Below are 27,305 nucleotides of genomic sequence, written 5' to 3'. Positions count from 1 at the left end.
CTCGACAGCAGTCTCTCTTGTGCTTACACGGGCGTCTGTCTAAGAAAACAGCTGCTACAACAGAATTTGACAAGCGATTGTTCTCTGGGGACATGATGCAGTCTGAGTTGGAGTGACTTGAGTTTAAGGGAACAGTGTGTAGGGTTTAGTGGCATCTAACGGTTTGCTAGAGGTATTGCAGATTGCAACCAGCTGAAACAAGAAGGGAATCGATAAACGATTGGACCGATAAGCAGAATCGATAATGGCATTGGTAGCAATAAAATCGCATTAATTTCCCTTGGCACGTGACACCAGAAGTCATATTTTTGAGATCTTGCTTTTATTGAATTTACTTATTATAATATACAATTTAAATTGTGATAAAAGCCAGACTTTTAGAAAACATTTCTACTCTGAGGATGCTCTGATGGAGGACTGACAGACCAAAAGTTCAGAATAAAGTGAAACATTGCATAGTATGCGGATATCTTCTCTAAAAGTTTGGACTTTTTTGATGTTTCCAGCACCTTGCCAAAACGAGGGTGGGTAGAGCAGTGGTCATCCTGCTTCAAATTGTGATTGAATAAAATGCAACAACAATCAGTCATGATGAACAGGTTCCATTTTTATCAGTTTTCTTCCTTTACCATCTACTTGATGTAAGAAATAAAATTGCACATCATTGCTGGTTTACATTATAATGTATTTTGATCAGAAGCAGCTCATTAAAAATACAGATGTCTTAGTGAATTGTACAAATGAATAAAAATAAAAAAATATTTGCAATGACACTCATGCACCGCTACAATACTTAAGTATGAGTGCACTTACATGTACATTCTAATATGCAGATGCATTTTTGCATGAAAAATATCTTCTAGCAAAGTAAAAGCACACTACCACAATGTGATATGCCAAAATGAGCAATTCATTGTCACATACAATAATTAATCTAGCTGGTTTACAGGAGTGAGGTCAATATGGGGCTGCATGCCCTGGTTCTGTACATGAACGCCAATGTCGGTATACTGCTCATGGTGTTATTTACTTATAGTGTTCTTAACGTGAGTACATGGTTTCTATTAGTGTTTGCTGTTTTTTCTCATGATACATATCTACAATTAGCATCATTTTTACATCCCTCAAGTATTAAACTTGATCTTTTTGGTCTCATATTAGGCCTACATGGAGAGTTAAGAGAGGAGTGAAATGAGAGGTAAGAGTTGGCAATCTCAAGGTTTTCTCAACCTTCATGTTTCAACTGCAGGTATCAAGCCACATTGTCAAGTATTTGAGAGACACATCCAACGATGAATAAATAAATAAATACATTTTATACATTTTACATTACATACAATACATTCCCTTGAGTAAATACCGTATTTACACATGCTATCAGCGACCAGGTGTGAAACAGCCTCTCGCTACAGTTGCACCACCCGAATCAGTCAGTTGTGTGTCAAATACAGTCATCGACTCACTTTGCTGGAGCCTTTTCCTTCGTAGATCAGACCCCTTCCCCTGGAGCTATGGCCCCACTGACCCTGCCCTCCGGACCTGTCATGTGGGTGCCGAGGAGGAGGGGAGCTGGAGAAACTTGATGGAGAGCGGCTGCGTCCCTGCAGTGCCCCGCCCTCCCGCAGCTCCTGGCGCGAGGGGGAGGAGCTTAGGGAGCGCTGCAGGGAGGAGGAGGAGCTACGAGGCCGCGGAGGGGGACTGAAGAGCATCCCGCTTCGGTCCTGCATCAGCTGAGTCAGACTGGCCAGGAAGTCTGCGTCACTAGTGCTGCTGGCACGCACTCTTAACCGCCGTCGTCTGGAGGAGAGAGCGCAAAATGTTCATTTTTAGGTTCAGGCTTTTGAGTTTCTACTAGAACATGATTACAGTTTCTAATGTTCAAAAAACACTTTAATTTCCTGATACTGTCTGTGCTGGAACATCTGTAGTTAGTTCCTGTCTCTTTAAATAAATAAAAAACCCAGCCTGTTCTTTTAGGTCAGCATTTTTCAGGTCTTCCACATCTGACCACAACAGAGGATAGTGGTACTTTCTACTTTGAAAAATCACTAACTAGAATTACCTCCTTGCAGCTCTATGCCTCCACAAACCAGTTAAGTTGCAGTTTACATCCATGTCTGTACATACTTATATGTAGCCATGACAGGTTACCATGCTTCATATATAGATCCAGCTGTTAAGGAGCTACCATTTCTAAAATGTGGATAATTAAAACACATCATCCCCTAGCAACACAGAAGATCTATACAATTAGCACAATTTCATGGTGGGCACTAAAGATTAATTTCGCAAAGTCAGCATCTAACCACATATCTCCCCCTTTGGTCCCAAGTTATGACATCAAGTAATGACCAGAAAAGGGTTACTGCACAAAATTATGATTTTAATTATGACATATTAAAAGCTGTTTAACCCCAAAAAACCTGGATCGACATTGGTTTTCTTGTGCTGCATTCAGACACCTTTTACAAGACATACGTATAACCCTATGAAAACTAAGCATATTGGTTCAATGTCTTTTAAAAACATTGGTGGGAAAAACACATCGGCCAACTTGGCAAGAAATTTCCCACAATTTGCAAAAAATCTTGCCTAAAAATTTGTTTTAAAAAAGTATTCCCAAAATAAAAACAAAATTCCAGAAAAAATATATTTAGAATTATAATAATTTTATATTTAAAATTATGTCATTATGCTACATTGTAATATATATATCTATATATATAGACAGAAAAAAGGCATACAAGCATAATAATAGGTCACCTTAAAGGATTCTAACTTTCAATATTTATCATCTAACAAAAGTGGCAAATGAACTTAATGTGGATTAGTTTAGAACACCTTCATGGCGTCTTACCTGTTGTCGACACACGGGCGTATGGGTGGTTTCCCAGGAGGTGGTCGAGGCAGAAACCTGCTAGTGAGTTGCTCGGGTATAAAGGTGGCACTCACAGGACGTGGGATCTTACTTTTACTACCTGATGAGGAGGACAGAGAGAGGGGGTCTTCTCCTGCACAGTCGGACCTGGAGCCTCGCTCTGAAAGGAGCCTGTCTCTTGGCAAAGCACAAGGCAGGTTGTCACAGGACAGAGATGGAGAGGGTGAGTGGGTGGGGGAGCCGGGGACCGGACTGCTCCAGCGATGACGCCTCTCTATGTTGAGGTCCCTGCTGGGAGAGTCCAGGGGGTTGCTGGGGTCTCGTACTGGGATTCGACTCAATCTTGGGGATGAGGGAGAGTCTCTTCTCCTGAGCAGAGCTGGGGGTGGAGAGGAGGAGACAGTGACGGTGCTCTCCATAGCGCCTCCTGCTGTGTCTGCTTGAGGCTGCTGATTGGGCTCGGAGGAGCGGTCGGGCAGACCAGAGTCACTCTCAGGGTCTCTGTCGTTCGTCAGATTAGCAGTGGGGCCTTTGGCTGAGCCTGGCACTGGAGCTAACTCCAGCCTCTCTCCATCTTTTAAGATTTCCTCTGGGAGTTTTTCAGATTCACCAGATGGTGCCTCTAGTGGTATTGCATCACTCCTCTCATGTACAGGGGACTGTAGCCCACAGCTGGAGGACTGTAAAGAGTTTAATGATTGTTAGAGGGTCTGACCTTGAAAAGTTTTAAGACAAAATATTTGAATGATTTTAAAAATTCCATCAGATTTTTAAAATCTAATTTTTAATCTAAAAAGTTGTTCAAAAAACAGATATTTGCAAGAGCATGTTTAATAAATATTTAAAGAATATACATAAGTCCTAAGTATATCTAAGACATAGAGGTGCTCAGAGTCATGAAAAGTTTGGACATCTACATTTCCATGGCAACTGAGCACAAATTCAAGCAGCAATATGTACAGCCTTGATTCTCTGCCAGAACCTTATTGGACCCGGCCCACCTAGACGGATTTGTACTTTCGCAAAATTCCCTTAGGCTTGAACCAGGGCCTGTTTGTGTCAAGTTCCCGTTGTCTTTTATTTTATATTTATTGCAGACCTCATAGTTTGTATAATGTCATGAATAATGCATGGGCTGTCTTGTCACCAACCTTTTATAACTAATCAAAATGTTGATTGAAAATTAGATTTAACTGACAAAACATTGGATTGGGGGGGGGCAAGGTGACTTTGTTGATGAAGAAAAACTTCAGCTCAGTCTGCTGATGAGGACCCTGTAAAATGGCAAAAGCTCCAGAACACGTGAGTAAGCAGAGCTTGAGTTGGGATTGGTTTGCCATCTGGCATACAACTACCTCTGAATGCCTGGTCAACCCTACCTGGTCCATCTGGGGTCTTCCCATCATGACAGAGGGCATCTGTCCCAGCATCCCCGGCAGTCTCCTGTGGCCCAGTAACCATGTGCCGGGCATGGACATCTGCGACAGGACAGGACTGCTCGGCACTGCTGCAGACTGGCCATCCTGTTGCTCAGACAATGGGTTCTCAGCCTCAGCAGGCGTCCCAGGCTTGTCCTCATGAGGGGCCTCGCCTGGAGGCTTGGTGGCTCCAGAACCGCTGCCTTGCTCTAACTCCAGCATCACCCACTCCTGAGAGTCACCCTCTTGGGGCACGGGGCTGAGGTTCACAGCCACAAAACCACTGCTCGCTGCGCCCTCCTCTTGGTCAGGGGTCGCTGTGCCAGAGTGTTCCTCGTTGCAGGAAGGCGTCCCTGGTCCCCTCTCAGGTATGGATTTCTCTCCGACTTGAGAAAGGACTGGACGCTGTTTGCCCAAGCTGAAACAAGATATTTGAAATGTTATGGTGAGTTTCTGTCCATTTGACCATTTATTTTTGCACACTCTCACAGTATTGCGATTTAATGTGTATTTGAGTACTAACTAGGCCTCAAGGAAGCGTTCGATGGTGGGCTTTGGTTCCGGTGCAAGCCTCTTTTCAAATGCCAAGCTCTGACTGTGTCTCATCCTCCGGAGCAGTGGTGCAGCCCGATCCAGGAACATTGTCTCTGATCGCACCCGTCTCGGAGAACTCTGCATGGAGCCGGTGTTGGGGCTCTGGTTCCCCTGGTTCTGACTGTGTTCATCCTCACTCACCACCTGAGAAGAATAAACGACAAAGTGTCTCAAAAACTGAAACACTGCATTTGTATCCCCAGAGAGAAGCTGTAGCAAGATATCCTTTTCTTTAAATAGGAAGGCAGTCAGTAGTGGGTTTCTGTTTAAACTTAGGAGGAGCGGATGAAGTAATTGAGGTTCGTGGGTCTTAGCAATTATCATATCTCTCGGCAAAGTCACTCTAGTCTTGGGAGGAGTTTTTTGCACAACATCTACTGCACTGCAGCTAACCTATGCATCTCAGTGCACAGGATGAGATTACTTAAAGAAGTATTTCACTAATATAAAGAGTCCTCACATAAAACTAGGCCGTCTCTGCAATAGAAAGACGCAAATACTTTTGAAACTGGTGCTACATGACCAGAGAAACATAGAAAAAGGACACTTTTGCTCAAGAGATAAAAAAGCTACAACTACCAGAATGCATCACGCCTTACAAGATGCTCCCGCTGGTGGGTGACATAATGTGGGCTGGTCCGTCTGAAACCGTGGCGGACGGCGATCGCATATTACAGTTAACGTTAAGCTTAAACATGTTTCTGAAAACATTTGAGACTAGAAATATGTAACTCAGTTACTGAATCTTTATATCAGCGCCGCTTAGATTTACCGAATATTCTGCCTCCATTTTCACTGTGCAGGAAGCAGTATGATGCCCATTTCCTGTTCACAAACTCTCACTTATTACAGCTAAACAGAGCATTTAAATATGTTTCTGGAAACATGCTAGAAAAGCATTCGGCGGTGCAGTATAATAATCTTGATTTATGTTCGATGTTCTGCCTAGTTTTGCCGTTTCATCAGATTTTGGTCCGAGTTTGAGAGAAAGAGAGAGGGGCAGGTATCGCTCTTGATCAGCAGTATACTCTTGGTCCGCGCTGTTGGCAGCACAGATGGCCGAAAACACAGAAGTAAAGCCTGTAGTTCGAACAACAGCCCGAGAGCTGACGAAACACCTCCAAATTACGTATTTTACACAATTTAGAGGAATTTCGCTGTGGGGGGAGTAGGGATGTCAAGGCACCAGTTAGATGGATTCAAGTTTACCACGGTTCATCTACACATACTACCCACATTGTTTTGATAGAAAGCAGGTTGAAAATCGGTGAAATATCCCTTTAAGAGTAATATTTCAGCAGCAGGGTTAGAATGTTCTACTAAGTATTTAGATGAAACTACGTTACCCTGACCTTCCTGATCATCGGCTGGGAATGTTTATGGTTTCGGTTGCGGTCCATCTCTTCCCATACGTCTCCACCGGGGGTGGTTGGTGTGGGGATGGGGGGACAGTTGTCTGCATCACTGAGGCGCTCCCCTTGCAGGACATCCTCAGTGTTCTCCCTCTGCAGCTCGCCTGGCAGCACTGAAGCATTGGCCATGCTGTGGAGGAGAGGGAAGGTCACCCTGCAGCTCATTTCCAAAGCACAATTTAGAACAGCAATTTCTCAGGGATCTCTGACAGTGCACATTTTGGTTCTAAATAAAGCTGCAGCTGTATATTTTAACACATATCCAACAGAGTGTGAAGGAAGTTAGCACATAGGAGACTGCAGTGAGAACCAATGCATAGAATAAATGTCTTTATGTCAATAGCTTTTAAAAGCTTAATACCCCAAGTATGCTGGTGTGAGGCGAGTGAGCTGCTGAGCAGTGGTTGCAGCGGCAGTGATGGTCAGCATATCCTCCGAATCACATTTCTCCCAGTCATAAGGGTCATTCTCCAGCACGTTGTGGCTCTTCATAGCATTCTCAAACACTGACATCAGGAGCTGTCAGAGAGAAACCACAGGCGTCAGCGTGTGACAGCTGGAGGGAAATAAACAGTGTGTGCAAAATATGCCAAACAAGAGATGTCTGACCTGATAGTCTGGCTTAGTGAAGTAGTCCAAGGTCAAGATATGATCCAGGAAAGTACTAAACTCTGAGGGAAGGTGCTTAAGCATGAGTCGGTGGTCGTATGTCTCTTTTAGATTTCCTACTTGTTCCTGAGAGCAGAGAGGAGAAAAATAGGTTTTAGAATGGACATGTGCTGTGAATTATAATTTCATACTGACTAATACGTACTTTGTCTTTGATTTTCCTCCAGGGCAGCTGACCAACCATGAATTCAACCAGCATATAAAAGAGGGACCACAGGTCGTCGTGACGGCCCATTTCCTACAGATCAAGATACAAAAATGTGAGTAATTTCAAGGGTAAAATTGTTAAGAATAAAGAAAGAGACTGTACGGCAGAATTTTTCACCTTATTTTTATGAGCATTGATTGAGGCATATCGCACAGTTCCTCTGAAGCCAGCCACAGGACGAGGCTGAGGGAGAATAGAGAAATGATATAATAAAGATATAGTATAAAAAAACTGAAACACAAATCACACAATGTTTGTCCTTTACATTAAGTTCATATGTCCTAAATTACATTCAAAGGTATCTATAAAAACACATTTCCCATTCCCAGGTGTCTGCACCTCTTTGGGATGGTCTAACACTGATGTCACAGGAGGGTCATTAAGGTCACAAAGATGTCATGTGAAAGTTGTCACATGAATCTGATGTAAAAAGTGGACATTTGTGTGACTTTAACTTAGTGTTTTTGTCTTCTCACCATCCAACAGTGACTCTCCAGTACTGTGAGAGTAGGTTGTATCATTAAATATCTCATTTTAATTTCTTTTGGATTAACTCACTAATTACACTTTTTTGTGTCGGCATGCAACAGAGAGTTGAAAGATTTTGCTTTCACACAGCTTCTCAGAGGAAAGTTAACTTGTGAGATCTTTGATTTAAAAGCCAAAATATTGCTTTAAAGAAGCTGACACGGGGCACTTACTGGACGGACTTCCTGGCTGGAGTTGGTGAACTGACGGGCCAAGCCGAAATCAAGCATATAGCAGCATCTGCAGGTACTGGCTAGTCTTCCCATCGCAAAGTTTGACTACAAGTTTATCAACACAGATAACCACAAGCAAGTTGAAATTAAACTGTAAACTGAATGTCATACAAATTTATATTTACGCAACATCCAGGGGTTGAGGTCAACTCACAGGTTTAATGTCACGGTGCAGGAAGCCCACGGAGTGGATGCTTTCAATGGCCTCCAAAATCTGCTTGCCAAGTCTCAAAGTTGTGGAGACGGAGAAGGTGCCGCGGGTCATGGTTCTGCGCAAATCTGCCAGATTTCTCCCCTTAAGACATCAAATCAGGGTTCAGCATGTCAGGTTTATGATGCAGAGGGATTTTAAATCTGCAGTCAGCAAACAAAATACTTGACTAATATTGACTAGTTGAAATCCTACCTGAAGTTCCATCACTACGTAGTTGAATCGATCATTTCGGCCACAGCCCACAAAGCGGCATACATGGTCTTTACCTGTCAAAGAAATATACAGTATACATAAATGTGGATCTATAGGTAAAGCCTGAACCCTGCTGTCTTTGCTTTACTTTTACTTTTTATAGATAAAGTCTAATAGATAAAGTCTGCAATCCCCATATGATTATATTTCTCAGCATTTATATTACTGATACTGCTCCAGACACAAACAATAGGTATAAATATGTAGCAAATGCTGATTGTGTGATATATTAAAATTACTGTTGCAATAATTCAGCATTAGGTAGGACATTAAGTCTATAACACATACTATAAACACTTCTTTATTCACTTAATGTGATTCTGATGCAGCAGGGTTTCCTGCTGTGCTTCATGGTGACTGAACTATAAACCACTGCAGCTTATATAAAAAAATCAATTAATTTATTAAATAAATCAGTAACTCTTGTTTACAAAGAGCACAGAAGTATTGTAGAGAAAATGACATGTGTTCAGAAGGTTTCGTTATTATTAGGCCAACATCTACGAACTTGATTCAAATACATCTTGATGTGAGGGGTTACCACCCTGGCAAAATGAATTCTTGGAGGAAACTGTGTTACGTAGTAATTCTCTAATAAATATCAGTTACTCTGTCAGTGTTGATGGGATAGCAATACTCACCCTGAAGCTTCTTCAGAACAGCCACTTCCATCTTCAGCACCTGTTTGGGTTGTTGTGCAGACTCCACCTTTAAGGCAACAGTGGCCTGACTCAACTGATCTAAAACCTCATAGATCTCCCCAAACCCGCCTCCACCTATCTTCCTTGTCTGTAAAGAAGAGGATATTCAACACATACACGCATGTATGATTGTGTAGAAATTCATTGGGCCATTTGTTTATTAAAACACGATTTTGTGACTTCTCTTACCACTTTCCATCGGTCTCTGACCACATCTTCCACTGACAGGATGTCAGTGTGCTCTCCAGCCCCACTCATCCTGAGTGCTCTCAGCTACAGCCTGCACCTGGCATCAGTGACGCAAGCCCCTCACTGAAAAGAGGGAATGGATTTTAAAATTCAGATCCATTTTTTTCTCGTTGAAAATCAATTCACTCTGCATGCTACTGGGCGTGTGAAAGATTAGGGCTGGAAAAAACAATTATATTCATTACTGATTAATCTGCTGATTATTCTCTTGATATATCAATTAATTGTTCAGTCCATAAAAAGTAATAAAATATTTTTTACAAAACCAATAGATGTCCAAGTTGATGTCTTTAAGGGATAGTTCTGATTTTCTGAAATGTATGTATGTTGTATGGTGTACTTATCCAAAGCTATTACATACAATAGATGTCAGTCAGCATGCCCCTAGTTTGGAGAAGCTGGCTGAAGTCCAACACAAAAGCAAGGCAATGTACTGCTGTGGATAGGAGGACAGCAAAATAATATATTTTAGCTACCTAAAACAAGTCCGACCTACAAAAACCAAACTCAGTTGAAGTGCGTGCTATACTGATAGTATTTTCACAGCTTTAACTTTCCGTCAGACAACACGTTCCAACAGGGAAGCTGTTAACAGCTGTTAACAGCAGTTGACCATCTCTGCTCTCGTCAAAGCCACCAGACTCTATTAATAAAAACAACAATGTTAGCTCGCTCAACACAGGAGCTGATGGTCTACTGCTGCTCTGATTAGTTAGTTTGTGTTTTCGTATGACTTTGGTAAATCCGAACTTACCCTTTAAATGCCAAAATTACACAATAACACAAACAAACTAACTGATTCAGGCAGCGGTAGATCAGCAGCTCCTGTGTTCAGAAAAGTTTATTCACTTTTTCTCAATGGAGTCTGGTTTTGACGAGTGCAATATAACAGGCTAATTTTCCCGTTGGAAATCACTGCCTGACATTGGGATAAAAAGCTGTGAAAATATTATAAATATAGCCTACACTTCAACTGATATTTTCTTAGGTGGGACTTCATTAGTAGGGTAAAATACATTTTGTTGCCAACCCCTCTACAGCAGTACATTGCATAGCTTTTTTGTCAGACTCCAGCCTGCTCGCCCAAACTCGGGGTGTTCTAGCTGACATCTACTGTTTGTAATATGCTGTCTATGGATAAGTACGCCATATGACCCTACTTCAAATAATCTGAACTATACCTTTAAGATGTCCTAAAATATAAAAGCATACTGATTTTCTATCATAAAAGTCAAACAAAAACAGCAGAAATACACAATTAAGAAGGTAGAACTTGGGATTACAGAACGAACATTAAATGCTTTATTTGTCATAATACATGTACACCGAAATTTGGTTAATCTGTACACAAACAAAATTAAACATTAAATGAAAGCTTAATAATGACATTATGACAAAGCAAAATCACAGATAATGTTAAGATAAAACACTGAAAATACCTCTTAGCATAAATGATAGTAATAATAATAAAACAAAGTGCGTCTATGCATATATAAATAGATAGAAAGACTGACAGATAGATAGATAGATATCAATTAATAATTGGCAGCAGTGGGTTTTTAGTGCATTGTAGCTCAAGTCATTGCACCATTTAAAGTGCCTGCCTATAAATACGTACCAATTGTTAAAATAGTTGCTGGTTATTTTTCAGACATTGACTAATCGGTCACTCGAATGGGCGTTTAAGCTCTACAAATGATGGAAAGAGGAAATGTCACTTGTTTCACCTTACTATGCCAGACAGAAACATGTGAATAATACAATTTAAATGGCTAGCGTTAAAGATTAGCTACACCACACGTCTTACACAGATTCATACAAGAAGCTCACCAACGCTAGATAATCACGAAAAATAGTAGCCAGCACTGATTGACTCAGTGTCAAAACACAACCAGGACTATCTTTACTTGTCATATATGTCCTCAAACCTGGCGTTGGAGAGGATTAGCAGTTGGCTAATCTGGCTAGTTAACGGCGTTCAATGCGGCGGCTCCGGTGGTCCTGCAAACAAGCTAACTAGCATGTTTACAAAAGACAACCGTTACCTTCTCTCGACCTCTTACCTCGCTTCGTTGCACCATTCATTGTCGTTAAAATCCAAACGGTCGCCATGTTCCCGGTGTGTCGTTAGTCAGCCAGGTCATTCCAAGCAGTTGTTTATTTTAGAAATGAGATAGTGGGGATGGACCATAGCTGACGTTAGCTTGTGTTAGCCAGCTAGCCTGCTAATGGATGGGGAGTGATGCCCTGCGCTCTGCCTCACAGCGGCGGCGGTGACGTCACAGCGGTGGTGTCTCCTGATTGATCCGCAAACTCCTGCATCCGCGAGACACACGGCACCCTGCACAAAACATGAAGCACAGATCAAATCCATGTGGTCCAAACAGCGCACTGGAAAAGGCGAGGGACATTGCATCACCAACATTGTTGGGCCACCACTCAAACTGATCAATTGTGATCATTGCTGTCGAATAATAAACCATCAGAGTTGCATGGGTGTTGAAGGGAATTCTGATAAAATATTGATAACCCTTCAACTACCACAGCCCAAGTATACACATCACATTCTTTCACATGCACTACTGTTTGAAAGAAATAATTATTTTCCAAATCTAAATATTAGAAAGAAGGTCATTTTTTACCTTTAAACAGTATGTTGTTGGTGTTGGACACAGTACCAGAGGGTGCAACAAAGCATTTCACTGCATAATGTAAAGATTTGTTGATAATGTGACGAATAAAGTTGAAACCTGGAAAAAAAAAATCTCAGCTCAGTTCTTATTAACCCTTTCAACCCTGGCTCAACATCAGTTTTCCTGTGCTTCAAAACTCTGAAACATGAGCAAATTTGGTTTAATTTCTTATGAAAACATGGAAAAAAAGGAAATCGGCAACTTGGCATGAAATGTTCTGCAAACTGCAAAAAGAAGAAGAAGAAGAAAACAGAAAAAGAAAGAAAATAATGTAAAAGGTGACAAAAATGATCTTTAAAAGTAGCGGGAGAATCAATAGAAAAATATCAAATAACTAGATATCAAAATACTTGATTTTTTATTATAATTATACATTTAAAATTAGGTTACAGTACAATATATCATTATTACTATTTATTTCTTTTATTATTTTTATTTTAGTACTTGTTAGGTCATTTCCTGTTTTTTTAAAACTTATTTTTAATTAAATTTAAGTTTGTCATAATTTATGGGTCATTTTTTTTGCCACAGATATATAGTAATAACTAGATACAGGACCCCAAGATTGGGCCTTTCCAGTCCAATGAGAATTTCTGGCTTGGTGCATATGCACCAAGAAAGTTTTTAGCCTCCAGGTTTAATTATTTGGTATGCAGCCCACTGAGTAGCCTCGGTATGTTTCTCCCACTGGCCTCGTTCACGAGTTCCCGCTTGACATACAGACTTTACAATATGATGACCTCAAAAATAAAACCTCAGTTCTGCAACCTCACTGCTAAATGCAACAAAACGCCACCACTAGACCTTTAAGGCCTTGTTCACATACTGAAAAAAAAACAAACAAAAAACACACCACCACATTAATTTCACTGTATTGATGAAGTGGGGATCTGGAGAAAAAACAAATCAGTCTGTGCAGAATAGATTCCACTCAAAGGATCTTGAAATAGCTTCAGACCTGAATCTGCTCACTCTCATCCTTTCCACTTGACCATGATATACAAATCTTTCAGTGCACACTGGAGGTTGCAGTCTGATGAGGCAGAGATGCAACCCTGACATGACACTTCCTTCGCATTTGTGTTTTGAAATTTTGTTCAGGTTAAAACTAGGCACAAGATAAGCCCCACACACCTCTGGCTTGTGCAAAGACTTTCATCTTGTGTCAGAATAAATTTTTTGATTGGTGTTTTATGTTAGTACTTCACTGTCTGGCTAACATGTGGTGCTGCAGCAGCAAGACAAATGCACTGAGCAGGTGAACTTCTGCTTAGTTGGGGTTTTTTTTCTGAATGCAAGTTTACAGTTATTTTTTCTTTCTAGTCAACCAAATTACACTTATTCTTGATTCAAATGTAAATTTTCATTAATGCCTTGATTTTACGACTATTTGCAACAGAGATGACCAAGTTATTTTACAGCCTACATAACAGACATATAAGGCCATGAGCACTTTATTCTGAGAATGCGGGGACCTGAAGTGCAGATCGTATGATTTAAAGATACACATGATCGTTTTTGAAAAGGTGAACACCATTACTCTTTTAGACCCAGTGTCCTTGCTTTTGAAAGTTTTTCAGCCAAGAAAAAAAAAGAACTATTCAACTCTTCTTCCTATGAATTAATTATTATCAGTATAAAAAATAAATAAATAAGTAAATAAATAAATAAATAAATAAATAATAATAATAATAATAATTCAACTAAAACACAAGAAACGTGTGCTCCAAGAAATATTTTTAAACAATACATAGCATGTTTTTGTTTTTTTTTTACTAGTTTCAGTATAAACATGATTAATAATAATAATAAACTAGTTTCAGTATAATAATAAGAATAATAATAATAATAATAATAATAATAATAATAATAATAATAAGAAGAAGAAGAAGAAGAAGAAGAAGAAGAAGAAGAAGAAGAAGAAGAAGAAGAATCTTAATATCATTGTTATTATTTAATACTGGGTGTATTTGTCGGGGCAAGATTTACAAAGTTTCTAAAAGTTGTTACATTACAAACACAACACAAAATGTTATCAGATTGATAATGACTAAAATTTGAGACATTTTGTGTTTTTTTTAATTTAATTTTTTAATTCTAAGTACACAACTTTATTTTAAGTTTTTTTGTAGTTATTTTATTTCAGTTAACTGTTTTTTTTTCACTCCTGATTCTACTTATTTGTTTATTTTTAGTCAACTATTATAACCATGGGGTGGAGGGGCTGCTGGTGCTTGACCTCAGTACTTTAAAGTCCTGCCTACAGCTCTGCTTTAACCCACACCAGACTGTTTCCGTGTGATGAGCCGAGACTCCGCTTTCCGGGCAGCCGTGACAGCGAAACAAACGAACACGGATACAGCTATGGGAGTGGCCAGACAATCGGATTGGATAACAGGATGTGAGTTGAGCTGTTTTGGGGTGAGGCGGTGTGTCCCGGGGCGCACAACTTTCTGCGTGTTTGCGCAGTTTCGCAGGGCTTCATACAATCTGGATAAACCTTCACAGCGCTTTTAGACCGGCGAGCCTCGTCAGCAACGTGTGCACATCAGCGGAAATACCAGTGCGGGCCGCTGCACGGCACAGTTTTCACACAACCCGCCGTGTCGTGTGTGGTTTACTCGTTGATGCGGGGAGAAAGTTGTGGACATTTTTTTCTCCCCGAAGTGCACGAGTTTTGCGGATACAGTGTGCAACATTGTAACTACAGTTTTATGCGCCTCTCCAGCCTGTCCGGACTTTGGATTATGCGTTCAATGGGATTGTAAAGTCGCCTGTTCGCCATATTGTGCGCAGTGAAACTCGAGGGAAAGTTGTCAGAGTTATGACACTCGCTGCGCACGATCCCTTCATGGAGCTGCATGCAGTCGACTTTGATCGAAACCAAAGTGACTCCATGGAGCTGGCCATGGAGAGCTCCGTGCACCACTGATCAGGTATAGACACTGTGTTTAACTCGTGCTCACTAATCTGCGGTGTTGCCTAACAACTCTTCGGGCGCTTCCTTATTGCTGATTTCTAACATAACATCACTGGCTATCCTTCGGGTGATTGCACGAGCCCCTCCGTTTCCTGTATTTCTTGTTATGCCAAATGGCAGCTACGCAGCGAGCGCCTCCGTGTCCGCTCTTTTAGCTTCTATAACGTCCAGTTTGCACGCACCTGGACGTAAATATCAAAATATAGGTTTGCTTCTCCAGCGCTTACATCAACAAACACTCACACAGACTGATTTCACTTCACTGACTGAGTTATTTGCGCGTGTAGGCCTCAATTTCCTCTTTGCTGCATATGGCGAGTGAAAACTTTGTGTGCTTGTCTAAAGTGAAGTGTCTCACCCCTCCTTTCTCTCACAAGGTCCGGCACCCTAAAGAGGATGAGAAGAAAGAACAGCAAACCTCAGATTTAATTCCGGAAGGAGGGTTGCATTCTCCCCACCCTGCACTTTCCGTTGGGATTTATATTTCCTCCCAAATACCTCTGTATACACAATTAAAACAAAGAATTCCTCAAGCACAGGCATTGAAAGCACACTACAGAGGCAGTAACATTTTGCACACTCAGATCAAGATTGAGAGCTCCAACATTACCTATTAGTATGAGTCTTCCTCCTCAAATTAGTGCTGACAAGAGCGGCAAGCATCGGGCTGCAGCCATGAAAGAGCCTGTGCAGCATTCAGGCGAGGTTTATTATGGTATGGGACCTTCGGCTTTAGAGTCAAGCCACAGTGACTCTGCAAGCAGCTCTGGTGTTTACAACCACGAGAAAGGGCCTCAAAGCCTACCGCACTATCAACAGGCTGCTCCAGTAAAGTGGCTGCACCAGGACTCCGTACAGGCCCCCGGGTGGTCGCAGGAAGCTCCTGTGCCAGCCTGGGGGCAGAACTTTGGTGCCTATATGGGTGGAGTGAACACCAGAGGTCAGATGGCGTTCCATAAAGGAGTCCACGAGGGTGTCGCTCTGCCAATGGCGGGAGAAAATCAACTGCCAGGACCTGTTGAGGTTTACAGAGATGTCGCCCAGGCTCAGGCTCAGGCTCAGGCACAGGCTCAGGCACAGGCTCAGGCTCAGGCACAGGCTCAGGGGAGGGGGCTCGAGTGGGAGCAGCACGCTGCGGCTGCGATGCACCAGGCTCAGCTGCAAGCCTATCAACATGCTCACAAGGGCGTGGAGCTCCAGGGTCAGCCCCATGTGCCCCCTCACACTTTGCAGGGTTCCATGCTGCAGCCCTTTCAGACAACATTTAGACCCAGCAAGCAGCAGTTTTCATCAGGTTATTACTCTGTTTTCCCAGGTAACAAGGGAATGCAGAGTCTGGCATACGGCGAGCAGCCTAAAACTCAACAACAGCTGCTGCACCAGATGCAGCAGCAGCAGCAACAAATGCATCACCACCACCAGCAGCAGCAACAGTTGCAGCAACAGCATCACCTGCAGTTGCAACAGCAACAACATTTGCAGCAACAGCAGCAGCACCAAATCCAGCAGCATCAAATGCAACAGCAACAACTGCAGCAGATGCAGCAACAGTATCACCAGCAACAGATACAGGAGCGACAGCAACAAATACAGCAAATGCAACAACAGCAGCAGCAAGTGCCACAACAAAATGTGCCGCAGCAAGAAACGACACCACCACAGGTGCAACCAAAACAACAACAAACCCAACACATGACTTTTCAGCCTCCTGAGCCTGGTCCGCCTGACGCCATGCCTAAAAAGGAGGATGTCCAGTCGATGGAGCCGCAGCAGGAGCCAGAGGCTAAAGGCCTTGACGCATCATCCATACCTGATCCATGCCTTGAAAAGGTTGACACGAATCCTGCAGAGCCTTCAGATACACAGCTGGCTGCCCCTCGGCGCTCGCGACGCCTATCCAGAGATGGACAGTCCCCACTGGGTCCTCCTTCAACAAATATCTGGTCTCAAGCAACCAAAGAGCCTTCAGCACCGCAGAACGGAGTAGCAGGCACCCAGGCTGTTAAAGGAGGGGAGGTGACGACAGGAGGGGTCATCCGCAGGAGGAGGAGAGCGTCTAAGGAGATCAACTTGGAGACTCTGGCCCAGCAGGCATCAGTGATGGAGCCTGCTAAAATGGTCAAGGTTAAAAAAAATCACTTATTACCCACTACTGTGGCTAATTACTTATTTATAGTGATTTTACAGCAAATAGCCATTTAAATATTTGAGGAATATGTCACCCACAAAATGATCATTTGTAAATCTATTAGTCATGCTGTGTTACCTTGAATTTGTGAAGAAAAACTTCTTCTTGTATGCCTCTATGGAACATGGTGAACCTATTGATTTATTGATTGATTTCGGACCACGTTTAACAACAGCAAAACAATATCAAAACATCTGGGATGTTTGATGCTCGTAAGGTAAGCAGTTCCCAGACCTCATTGTCATTTTCAGCTGCTGTTCTTGGTCTTCGGCTTTGAGTTAGCCACATACTGCTGCTAGCTGCTTGGGGTCACACTCATAACACGTCAAAACATCACACCTGTCCTGCCACCTGCCCCATTTAGACAGACATCATTTAGGCACTGTTACTTCCTTCAATGCCAGCTGAAAGGCGAAACCACGCTGCCCCTCCATTCCATGATCGCATCTTTTATTCAGAATTATTACGCAATATTATGCAATATTCCCGCCTCGTGCAGACAGTGTAAATGGGGCTTAAAAAGTCTTATTTATTCATTCATATGCTCAGTATTTCCCAAACAAATGTATTTTTGCAAACCTATTTAAAACTGAACTGAAAGTGAAACTTATTTATTGTCTTTTCAAAGTCAGACTCAGGTTTTTAGTGAAAAAGCATGATTTTAGGAAGTACTGACCATACAACTGGACTTACATCATACTGCATGAGTTGTGTGGAAGTTTGTACATTAATGTTATGATATGGTTTTGCTGCTGTTGCATATTATTTGCATTGGGTCACCAATTAATCAATAAATTAGTATGTTTGCAGCTTTCTGTAAAGGCATGCGAGAAAAAAAGTTTTCCTTATGAATTCAAGGTAGCACAGCATGACTAACTGATTAACTGGTCACTTAGTGAGTGAGTATTCCTTAAGGCCCAGTTTAGTTGAGGAAGAAGACCAAGGCCTAATCTGTGCATGTTACAGCAAATTTTGTCATCTGGCAAAGTTGGCAAGCAGCTGCACAAAGAGGAAGAACCCTGTTTCTATGCACAACTTCCCTATGGTTTACAAAATCATTTTCTTAGGTCTGTTAACTTGATTCCTGCAGCTGTTGAGGCTCAGCTACAGTAGGCTGTTTTACAAGTGCACACAGTCAGGCTTTACAGCACATTGTTGTGCATGTGATACTGGTGCAACCTGAAAAACAGCTATTATTGACGATTCCTCCTTTAGGATTTGAAAGATTGCTCTCATTATATCGCTATAAGAAAGATGATACAACCTTGTTATTCAGGATTTATAATGTTTACATTCTCAGTGGCACACCCAATGGAACCAGCTCCTGTTTTTTCTCCGGGTTAAATGGACATTAAGCAAACAAAAACCCTGTCAAACTCTAGTTTTTGTCAGCACTTTCTCAGCACAGGTACGTTCAGCACTCTTCCCTCGGGGGGTTATCAGGCTTGTAGGTTTGTGCAAAGTGCGCATGCTGGATGAACAGTTGGAGCAGCTGCATGTCTGCACACCTCCACATTCCTCAGGCTCCGTCCCAGTCATTCAGCCGAGCTAGGGAGGGGCCGAGCTGTCAAACTGTCATAGCTAAACTCCCACAGTGAACTTCCCAGCACACACCAGACAGGTTTAATATTGCTCTTCACACAACCCAGAGCTGGTGCATTGTGGTTAACAAGCAGCAATTTTGTGGGTTTTGAGATAAGATTCAAATCACTGATCTGGTTCTTTGCCTTAAATATAAATCATAACACTGATTTATATGTTTCGCTCCTGCTGGTAGAATTTAGGGTCGCTGAAAATGTTGACCATAAATGCGAGGGAGGCGTGAGCACTCCTCTGAACACTACATAATGGAAAGATGTGTTAATAAAACAACTGTGCTCCTTTAATTTAAAAAGAGTAACCCATATATAACATTTTAGAAAGGCAGCACTGCAAAATTTCAGATTTCTTTTTTATCATTGGTATTTAATTTTTATTTTCTTTTGCTCAGTTAGTGCAAAATTTAAATTTAAGTGTCCAATAATTTGCTATTGCTCCACAGTTATATAAATTATACTGAAACAGTTGGTCATTAAACAAATAATCCATTGACAGGAAATGAGAGAAAAAATTTTCACAATCCATTTATTGCTTTAGTCAACAAATGACTGAAAATGCCACATTTTCGCTGGTTCAAACATCCTAAATGTTATGATTTGATGCTATTTTAAAAGATGTTTTGTCATTTTAAATTGAAAATATTCAGGTGATAAGACAATATTATTTGTTATTTGTGTGAGGGCCATCTTTCTTGCTTTTTTTGACTTTCGAAAATAATCTTGGATTGCAGCAAAACAACATATTTTCATTTAGGAATAATGAATTTATGTTTTAACTGATTTGACAATTGATTCTCATACCATCTCCCCTGTTTTTATATCTCAATCCCTTTTCCATTCTCCCGGCTGCTTTCTGTTACCTTCTCATCTCTCCTTATCTTCTCACCTCTTTGCTTTGGCGCCTCAGCAGGATGATGGTTCATCAGGCAGACACACCACCATGGTGCCTTTGGTTATCCCTGTATCCGTGCCAGTGCACAAGAGTCAGACAGATCCTCAGGGTGGCTGGGCTCAGGGACGACTTGGCCAGGGTGAGCGGCCTGCAGGACAGTCGGATCGCAAACCTGTCATTGTGGCTCGTCGGCGATCGCTCAGAAACTCCATGACGGAGAGTTTTGGCCAGGTTAGTACTGTAAAAACATTGACATTAGCATTGATCTGATTATTGGTTTATTATTTCAGGTCACCCTTTATCATTAGATTAAGGGTGACCTGTCATCTTATTATCAGCCTCTAAAGATGTCAGCGTTGCCTCCAAGTATTCAGATCTGTCACGTCAAAGTTGCTATTCAAGAAATTAAAAATACTCCATTCCAAGTAAAAGTTTTGTTTTTAAAAAATACCTCTTACAAAAGTATTTGAGTATTATCAGCAAAAGTATCAAAAGTAAAAATGCTGATTATGCAGCAGAATAGCCCCTTTAATGACATAATTTAATTATTATCACTGATTCATTAACAGGTGAGCAGAACACTGTTGTGCAAATGGGAGTTGACTTTATGTGCTTTTTAATAATCTATAATAAAAGCATTATATTTTATAAACTATCATAGCATTTTGAGGTAAAATAAAAAACAATACCCCAGTAAAAGTTATGACTACATATACTTTATTTGCGTAATTGTACTTAGTTACATTTTACTACAGATACAGAAGTTATGGTTGTAGATGTAAATTTAGTTTCTAACTCACATTACATAACTACCTCAAGACCCCTTGAGATTTTGTGAGACAAAATCTCAAAGTTCTCATGAGTACAAGAAACCAGTCTTTAAGATTTTAGTCTGGAAAACATCCACTGGAACCAATCTGCCATGTTTGTGGCATGGTTTAGATGATAATATGAATCATTAACGCTCCAAAACAGCTGTTTTAAACTGGGTGTGTAGGTTTACAGTACAGCCTGATTCAGCAAGTACACAACGTACTATTGTGTCATGGTTATTAGGAAAGCAAGGAAAAAAAGTGACAATTATCACGTTTGCATGCACAAAGTACACAGGTTTTTGTCTTTGTTTCAAAAAGGACAATAATCTTGTTAACTGTTTACATAGCTAAAGAAAATGAATATTCCACTAGTATTCTAGTGTAATATTAGTGGAAATTAGTTGTTTTTATATCAGCATATCAGATATTGGCAAAAAATCCAATATGTGCATTTCTAAATATTAGCGTGCATGTAAATGTAGTCAGTGTTTTTGGGAGAAGCCCCGTGTGTCACTTTGGTCCGATTAGATGTGGGAAAGTTCCATGTGCAAAGAACTGCGCCTGTTAATCTTCTGTCTAGTAACGTTTTATTTGATGATGGCGAACACTTATTGAGCTGCTACTTCGCCAGACACACACTAGAAGAGCAACTAGTGTATCAGTTTACTAAGCAAACAAGCTCAAGATTTTTTTTAAGTCAGGCAGTAATATGTGCAACAAGCAGCTGATGCACAGAGCAAGTAATTTTGTTTAACCTTGCAGACTGTCACCTGCAGCTCTTCATCTAACAGGTATTTCATTACCCCTGTAATGGTTCAAAGTCATTTGCTGTCATAAAAATGTAGAAAATTACAATTGAACGAGCAGACAGAACTTAATAACAGACACAAATTGATCATTGGGAAGTCAGTGCAACAGAAAAATGTAACTTTTCATCAGACAGATATCAAAGAAAAAGTAGCAAACTCTCGATCTTCTATTCATCTGTTCAGGAAGGAGAAAACGATCCAGTGCTGGACGAGGATGGAAAATCCAAATTTAAGCGGCGACCTCGCCCTCAGCCACTCATCATCCCTCCACACAAACCATCCACCTTCATCCCTCCATCCCTTTACTCCACCATCACCTCCTACCAAAGCAACCTGCGCTCTCCAGTCCGCATGCCAGACAACCCCCTCACCCTGCCCCCGTACACGCCTCCACCCATCCTGTCTCCTGTGCGCGAGGGCTCGGGTCTCTACTTCTCCACGTTCCTGACCAACATGGCTGTGAGCAACCAAATCCTGCCGCCGCCACCTACGCCCAAATCTGCGACACGCAGTCTGTTGCGCTCCTGTAAGTCCCAGCAGTATGTTCTCAAAACTAAATTCCACTAATGTGGCGTTCTCGGATAATGTCTAAAAAAGAGGTTTGTTTTTACAGCAAGTTCAGAAATCACACCTCCTGTTCTGCCCTTGATCGCTGATGCCGCACCTGCAAGCCTTGAACCGTAAGTACAGCTGCCTGAACAGAAATGGGCCTCTTTTTCTCTAATATAAATGTACTTGCATCACCACAACTCTACATGCTGATTTTTTGAACTTGTTCAGACGTATCAACATCGGGCTGAAGTACCAAGCAGAAATTCCTGAGTTACAGGATCAAGCTTCCTCCCAGTTTGACCAGCACAAGGCTGACCTGGTTTGGCTCCCTATGGATGAGTCCAGCCTCAAACACGGTGACCAGGAGACCAGTTAGTATCTCCACTGATCGTTCTTTTCTTTGTGGGAACTTTTTTTCACTATCTCATCTAACAAAAATGGGAGGTGTCTCCGTTCCTGCATATGTCTGTCCTTCAATATCCTCGACAAACATTCATCCAATCGACTTCACAGTCAGCAGGCTTATTTCTGAGGAAGGAGGAGCAGTGTCGAGCGTGAGCTCGAGATAGAGGGATGTATGTATTAGTAACATGTTATTACCAACAGACTGTATAGTGTATTAAGAAGGGACCTCTATAAACTGTTTCTCCGTCAAACAGCATGCTGGTTCAGCCTGCTCTCTATCACTCATTACAGTTCATTCAAGAATGGGTGCAAAAAGAGGAAGTGGTTACATTTTAGAAAACTCAAATCATGTTTGAGCATTAACAATGTAACTTTCGTAACTTTGCCTGACTTTGATTTCACTGAGGCCGTCAAATGCTCATGTGACCTCTTGCACCAAAATAACTAGGGGTGTTGGAAAAAGAAGCAATACAGCGTTATTGCTATATTTTGCTTGGTAATATTGTAAAGGTATACAAATGCCTAGGATACCATTTTTTTGGTTATATAAATTACTATTGCAGTACGTATTAAACTTTTGGTACCCCACTAGAATAATACATTTAATTGCTTTTTTTCAGTTGACTAGATACATTTTGCTGCATTAAAAATGACGCAAGTGGTAAAGTTTATACTATATGAAACAGTTCAAAGTTCTCCTTTAGGGACGTTATTTGTCGTTGACAAAAGGTGATAAACGCTCAGAATATTTCACCACAGCACTCTGCATATTACAAAATGTTTAATTCAAAATAAATTATTCCTCAAGTGGTTCTCAAGAAAGCTGCATGCGGCAATACCAGAGGCCAAGCAATCGGCATGATCTGAACAGCCGCGTTTTGAACGAGCACAGCACCAGTCTAACTCATTTTCTCTTTGTTTTTGTTTTAGTGGAGGATTTGATGAACATGGCTTGTTGCAGTGTGCTCCACGGTGGGGGAACCAATCAGGAGCTGGCTTTACACTGTTTACATGATTGCGGAGGTGATTTCCTTGTGAGTATAGTGACTCGTAATTTCTTTAGTTCAAACATAACTTTATGTTCAGTGCAACTTTGTACTTGTTACTGTCAAAATTGTTTCAGTGTTTTTAGCTGAAGCACTCAAATGAGGAACGGTGACCGTGCTAAAGATTGACTCGCTCACTGTAATAAATCATTTTGATTTTAAGGAAACACTGGGACGTTTGATGCATCAGGACCCAGTTTTCCCCAAAGGTCATCGCCTGGCAGGTTATCACTACTCAGGTGAGATCTGACATCACAGAAAACTGCTCAGTGCAAAATCAAATGTGCACAGATTCCTTTTATCTCTCGGTCTTCCTCCTTCTGTCTCTGATTTCCCAACTCTCTTTAAATGTTTCCTCATTCTCTTTTGCAAGCTCACATTAAACTGTACGATATCTGATTTACAAACAGGCTCCGACTGCTGGACTGCAGATGAGAAGCGCTACTTCAATAAGGGGATCTCTGCCTACAGGAAGGACTTCTTTATGGTGCAGAAATTGGTATGCTCGTTAATTTTACCCTGCAGCTTGAAAGATTATGATTCGATGTAAATAAATCTGAGATACATTTAAATTTGATTAAATGTGCTTCGTGTAGCTCGACAACATCAATAAATCATGAGCACATTCATTATGAGGCATCGCTATATTGCTTTAAACAAACAAGACTATTAAAGTGCAGATTTTCAGCTGTTACTCTGCCTGCGTTTTACAATATTAGACTGGATTGTGATGTAATGGAAAATCCCGTTCTTTCATCACAAACAGTTAAAACTTGATAAGTTCCAAATGTGCAAAAAAGACAAAAATTTGACTGTAGAAGCCATATCCTCTTTGTGACAGGAGCTGTGTTTATAAGGAAATGGTAAGCTTGGAGGCTTACAGATCCAATAGATCAGACAATTTGGAACTTGTTCTTAGTTTGAGCCCATTCCATTCCTAATAATATGCACCTAAATAACGTGTAAATAATGTTTTTGCCATCAATATGGATGCTACAAGTGCATGTTGTGAGATGCATCCTGCCAAGCAGCACCACAGTGGAAAAGATTAACTAAAGGATATTAATTCTGTATGTTTTGGGTCTTTTTGACTGATTTTAAAGGTGCGGACAAAGGCTGTGGCTCAGTGTGTGGAGTTTTACTACACATACAAAAAACAGGTGAAGATCGGTCGCAACGGGATTTTAACTTTCGGGCCTCCAGAATCACCTGTGGAGAAGCACACAGAGGCTGTGGTGGACATTAAGGTAGAGTGAAGTTAACCTTGTTTTTAACGGAATATTTCATCCACAAAGTGATCATTTGTATATTAGTTAATCACCCTGTTTGTGAAGAAAACTTTTTTTATCAAATGCCTCCAAGGTAAACTAAGAATCCAAGAGCAGAGAAAAGTCGTCATGAATTGAGGTAAAGGGGGGTCGCAAAACTGACATCAAAACAGCCATTTACAAACTCTCACGTAGATCGTGAAATAATCCAAGTCTCATTTATCCAGTCTTGTGTTCAGTACTTTTTAAACACATGCATTTTTGCAAAAAATCTTGCTGTTTAAAACACCTCCACATAGTGCACCTGGGCAAAGCACATGGGTTTGAACCCTGTTAGTAAGTTTTTAGGTTGGTCAGTTTTTTTGTGAAAATTCTGTGTTTGGAAAGTACTTGCAACTGGATAAATGAGCCTTGGTTTATACCGCACAAGTTGTGTGTGAATTTGTAAACAGATATTTTGATGTAGTTTTGCTGTTGTTAACGTCGACCCCTAGGACTTCAATTGATCAAGAATTTTCTGCTGGATTCTTTGTTTATCATGGAGGCATGAGAGAAAAACACATTCTTCTTCATTAATGTAATGCAGTGTGGTTAGCTGAAGGTTATTTTGTGGTTTAAGTATTTAAATGTACCATAGTGATGCATGTTTGGCAATAAATATTACTCAGTTGTTGTTACAGAATGTGTGCGCTAAATAGTGTTTTCATTTCATCAGTGAGATTGCGAGAAAGATGTGATCATTTTGTGGATTTCATGTTTTTTGTAGCCTCAAGGCTGTTTTAGATCATGTTTTTAGGGTTGTCTTAATATTTTGTGCAATGATGTTGTCTTTTTCTGGCATTATTATCACACAGAGTTCACAGCAGTCAAAATTAACACAGGGAGAGACGGATGGAGACGACCATAAGGACATTTCTTACGAGAGCAGCCATCAGGCGAGGGTTGCTCAGTCACTACAGGTTCATGACTATGTAAGTATGTGAGTCAAGAAGGTTGACCTTTTTTTTTCCACTGATGTATTAAAACTTTCAAACTGGCATCTACTTACTTTTGTTGCTCCAGGCAGGGACAATGCTTGTTATCAAAGAGCCGGACACTGTCAGTAAGGAGGCTCCCCACCACCCTTCAGCACCCCATAGGCCCCGTGGCGAGCCTGCAGCGAAGAAGCCCAGAGTACCAGCAAAGCCTCCACCGGATCCTGATGCAATATTTCCATGCAAGAAATGCGGCAGGTATGTCAGAATCAGAAATTTACTTGATCGTAGTTTCTTATGATGTCTTGATTTTGCACTAAATAGTCTTTTCTGATTGGATTTTGCTCACCTAGAGTTGCAGTCTCACTAGCGTTTGAGATTTGCTGCTTCAGTGACTCACCAGTGAGATGGTTGCAGTTATAGTCGCTCAACTGGTTCATCTCATTGTGTTGATCTGCATGCGAGTCATAAATAAATAAATTAGGACATTATGACATAATTAATTACAGAGAAATACAGATAGCATATCATAAAAACTATTGAAATAATCTTCCCCGTTTGATTTAATAGACAGAAAAAAATTGTGATGAAAAGTGGCATTATCAAATAAAATGGGAAAATAGTGATGTGAAATTAGACTTTGTGAAGAAAAACATTTTTTTCATATTTGGTGTACCTTCCTCCAATATTTGGAAATCTTCTGTCAGCTGCATCATTCCAAACCGCTGCTACTGTGTGTAATGTTGCATCATGCTTTGTCTCTGTACCCCAGGGTGTTTTACAAAGTGAAGAGTCGAAGTGCTCACATGAAGAGCCACGCGGAGCAGGAGAAGAAGGCTGCAGCGCTGCGTCAGAAAGAGGAGGAGGAGCAGGCGGCAGCTGAAGCTCGGGCCAGGAAGGCAGCGGCAGCAGCAACAGCGGCGGCAAATCAGAGAGGAGATGGGAATGGAGCGACGGAGCAGGCAGAGGTCAGCAGCCAGGAGGACTCATCTGAAGGAGAGGATGATGATGATGAAGACTGGCACTGAGAGACAAGAACAAGAGAGGAGGATGAGGAGATGAATTGATGGGTAGAGATGGAGGTCGAATCAGATGGCTGGAAAAAGACTTTCTGCCTCACGGGGAGCAGAGTAAAGACGAGAGAAGTGCTTTTAGTCTTCCTGTTAATGTTCACACTCCTTTCCCGGCTGACGCTGGCTCACACTCCACACCTTTACACATTTTGTATCTTTTAAATATTCAGAGGAAGTTTATTTTTTGTAAATGCACTTATCCCCTATGCTTCTGCTTTTGCCAATATTGCCTTTTTTATATCCTTTTATTTAATTGAATACATGTCAAAATATTCTACATTTTCATTGACTTAATGGTTTCATGAGATTTCGTGAGATAATCAGGATGCCTTTTTAGCAATAAAACAACAATATCAAAGCAATTTTCACTTTACAGCAGCAGCCCTTTTAAGTAAAGTCAGAGCTTTAGAGTATTTATCTTTTTTTTAGGAAAATACTGTGCTGAATTTTTCCATCAGATTTTTAGGTTGGTTGCACACTTTTTACAACTAAGGGACCTTTGAAATGAATATGTACAAAAAAAGTATATATGAGATGGCCATATATTTATGATACTGAATTTTTGCAATGATTTTGGTAATATAAGAACTAATCATGTCAGCTGCAATGAGACTTGTAAATTGAAAAGTTTATTAAAATCTCTACTGTTCTGAGAA

The 27,305-nt window shown here is 41.0% G+C and overlaps 2 protein-coding genes across 5 annotated transcripts; one reads left to right on the top strand and one right to left on the bottom strand.

Annotated features, from left to right (window-relative positions):
* Positions 1 to 586: 586 nt before the first annotated feature.
* On the bottom strand, positions 587 to 19,838 carry ttbk2b (tau tubulin kinase 2b). Of its 3 annotated transcripts, XM_088089210.1 has the most exons (17): positions 19,702 to 19,838; positions 11,999 to 12,106; positions 11,420 to 11,697; positions 9,297 to 9,419; positions 9,048 to 9,195; positions 8,347 to 8,420; positions 8,095 to 8,235; positions 7,881 to 7,985; positions 7,297 to 7,362; positions 7,117 to 7,209; positions 6,912 to 7,037; positions 6,664 to 6,821; positions 6,237 to 6,432; positions 4,820 to 5,034; positions 4,258 to 4,714; positions 2,858 to 3,558; positions 587 to 1,797 (listed from the first exon to the last, which is right to left on the bottom strand). In XM_088089210.1, exons 4-17 carry the CDS (start codon positions 9,363 to 9,365, stop codon positions 1,452 to 1,454), a joined length of 2,895 nt encoding a protein of 964 aa, XP_087945336.1. In that variant the 5' UTR covers positions 9,366 to 9,419; positions 11,420 to 11,697; positions 11,999 to 12,106; positions 19,702 to 19,838; the 3' UTR covers positions 587 to 1,451. The 3 variants fall into 3 exon arrangements, with proteins under 3 accessions (XP_087945336.1, XP_042358856.2, XP_042358858.2); XM_042502922.2 differs by lacking the exon at positions 11,999 to 12,106 and having other exon boundaries at positions 19,702 to 19,837; XM_042502924.2 differs by lacking the exon at positions 11,999 to 12,106 and having other exon boundaries at positions 6,243 to 6,432; positions 19,702 to 19,837.
* mideasa (mitotic deacetylase associated SANT domain protein a) lies at positions 14,443 to 27,305 on the top strand. Of its 2 annotated transcripts, none has more exons than XM_042502921.2 (13): positions 14,443 to 14,985; positions 15,407 to 17,153; positions 19,726 to 19,938; positions 21,515 to 21,857; positions 21,945 to 22,011; positions 22,112 to 22,254; positions 23,219 to 23,322; positions 23,498 to 23,573; positions 23,745 to 23,833; positions 24,438 to 24,581; positions 25,457 to 25,573; positions 25,665 to 25,834; positions 26,349 to 27,305. In XM_042502921.2, exons 2-13 carry the CDS (start codon positions 15,648 to 15,650, stop codon positions 26,602 to 26,604), a joined length of 3,228 nt encoding a protein of 1,075 aa, XP_042358855.2. In that variant the 5' UTR covers positions 14,443 to 14,985; positions 15,407 to 15,647; the 3' UTR covers positions 26,605 to 27,305. The 2 variants fall into 2 exon arrangements, with proteins under 2 accessions (XP_042358855.2, XP_042358854.2); XM_042502920.2 differs by having other exon boundaries at positions 14,444 to 14,985; positions 19,723 to 19,938.

This window comes from Plectropomus leopardus, chromosome 16 (assembly GCF_026936395.1).
Source record: "Plectropomus leopardus strain MGB_pleo_1.0 chromosome 16, ASM2693639v1, whole genome shotgun sequence".
NCBI classification, from domain to species: Eukaryota; Metazoa; Chordata; class Actinopteri; order Perciformes; family Serranidae; genus Plectropomus; species Plectropomus leopardus.
This window is presented reverse-complemented; position numbering and strand designations above follow the sequence as displayed.

Bases quoted from the DNA above. Each gene is read 5' to 3' on its own strand.
- mideasa (XM_042502920.2), top strand. From the start codon at position 15,648: ATGAGTCTTCCTCCTCAAATTAGTGCTGACAAGAGCGGCAAGCATCGG. The intron at 17,154-19,722 runs GTTAAAAAAAAT...TTGGCGCCTCAG, and splicing joins AGCCTGCTAAAATGGTCAAG to CAGGATGATGGTTCATCAGG. The intron at 25,835-26,348 runs GTATGTCAGAAT...TCTGTACCCCAG, and splicing joins CCATGCAAGAAATGCGGCAG to GGTGTTTTACAAAGTGAAGA.
- ttbk2b (XM_088089210.1), bottom strand. From the start codon at position 9,365: ATGAGTGGGGCTGGAGAGCACACTGACATCCTGTCAGTGGAAGATGTG. The intron at 6,822-6,911 runs GTCAGACATCTC...TCTCTCTGACAG, and splicing joins TCACTAAGCCAGACTATCAG to CTCCTGATGTCAGTGTTTGA. The intron at 1,798-2,857 runs GTAAGACGCCAT...TCTCTCCTCCAG, and splicing joins CGCCCGTGTGTCGACAACAG to ACGACGGCGGTTAAGAGTGC.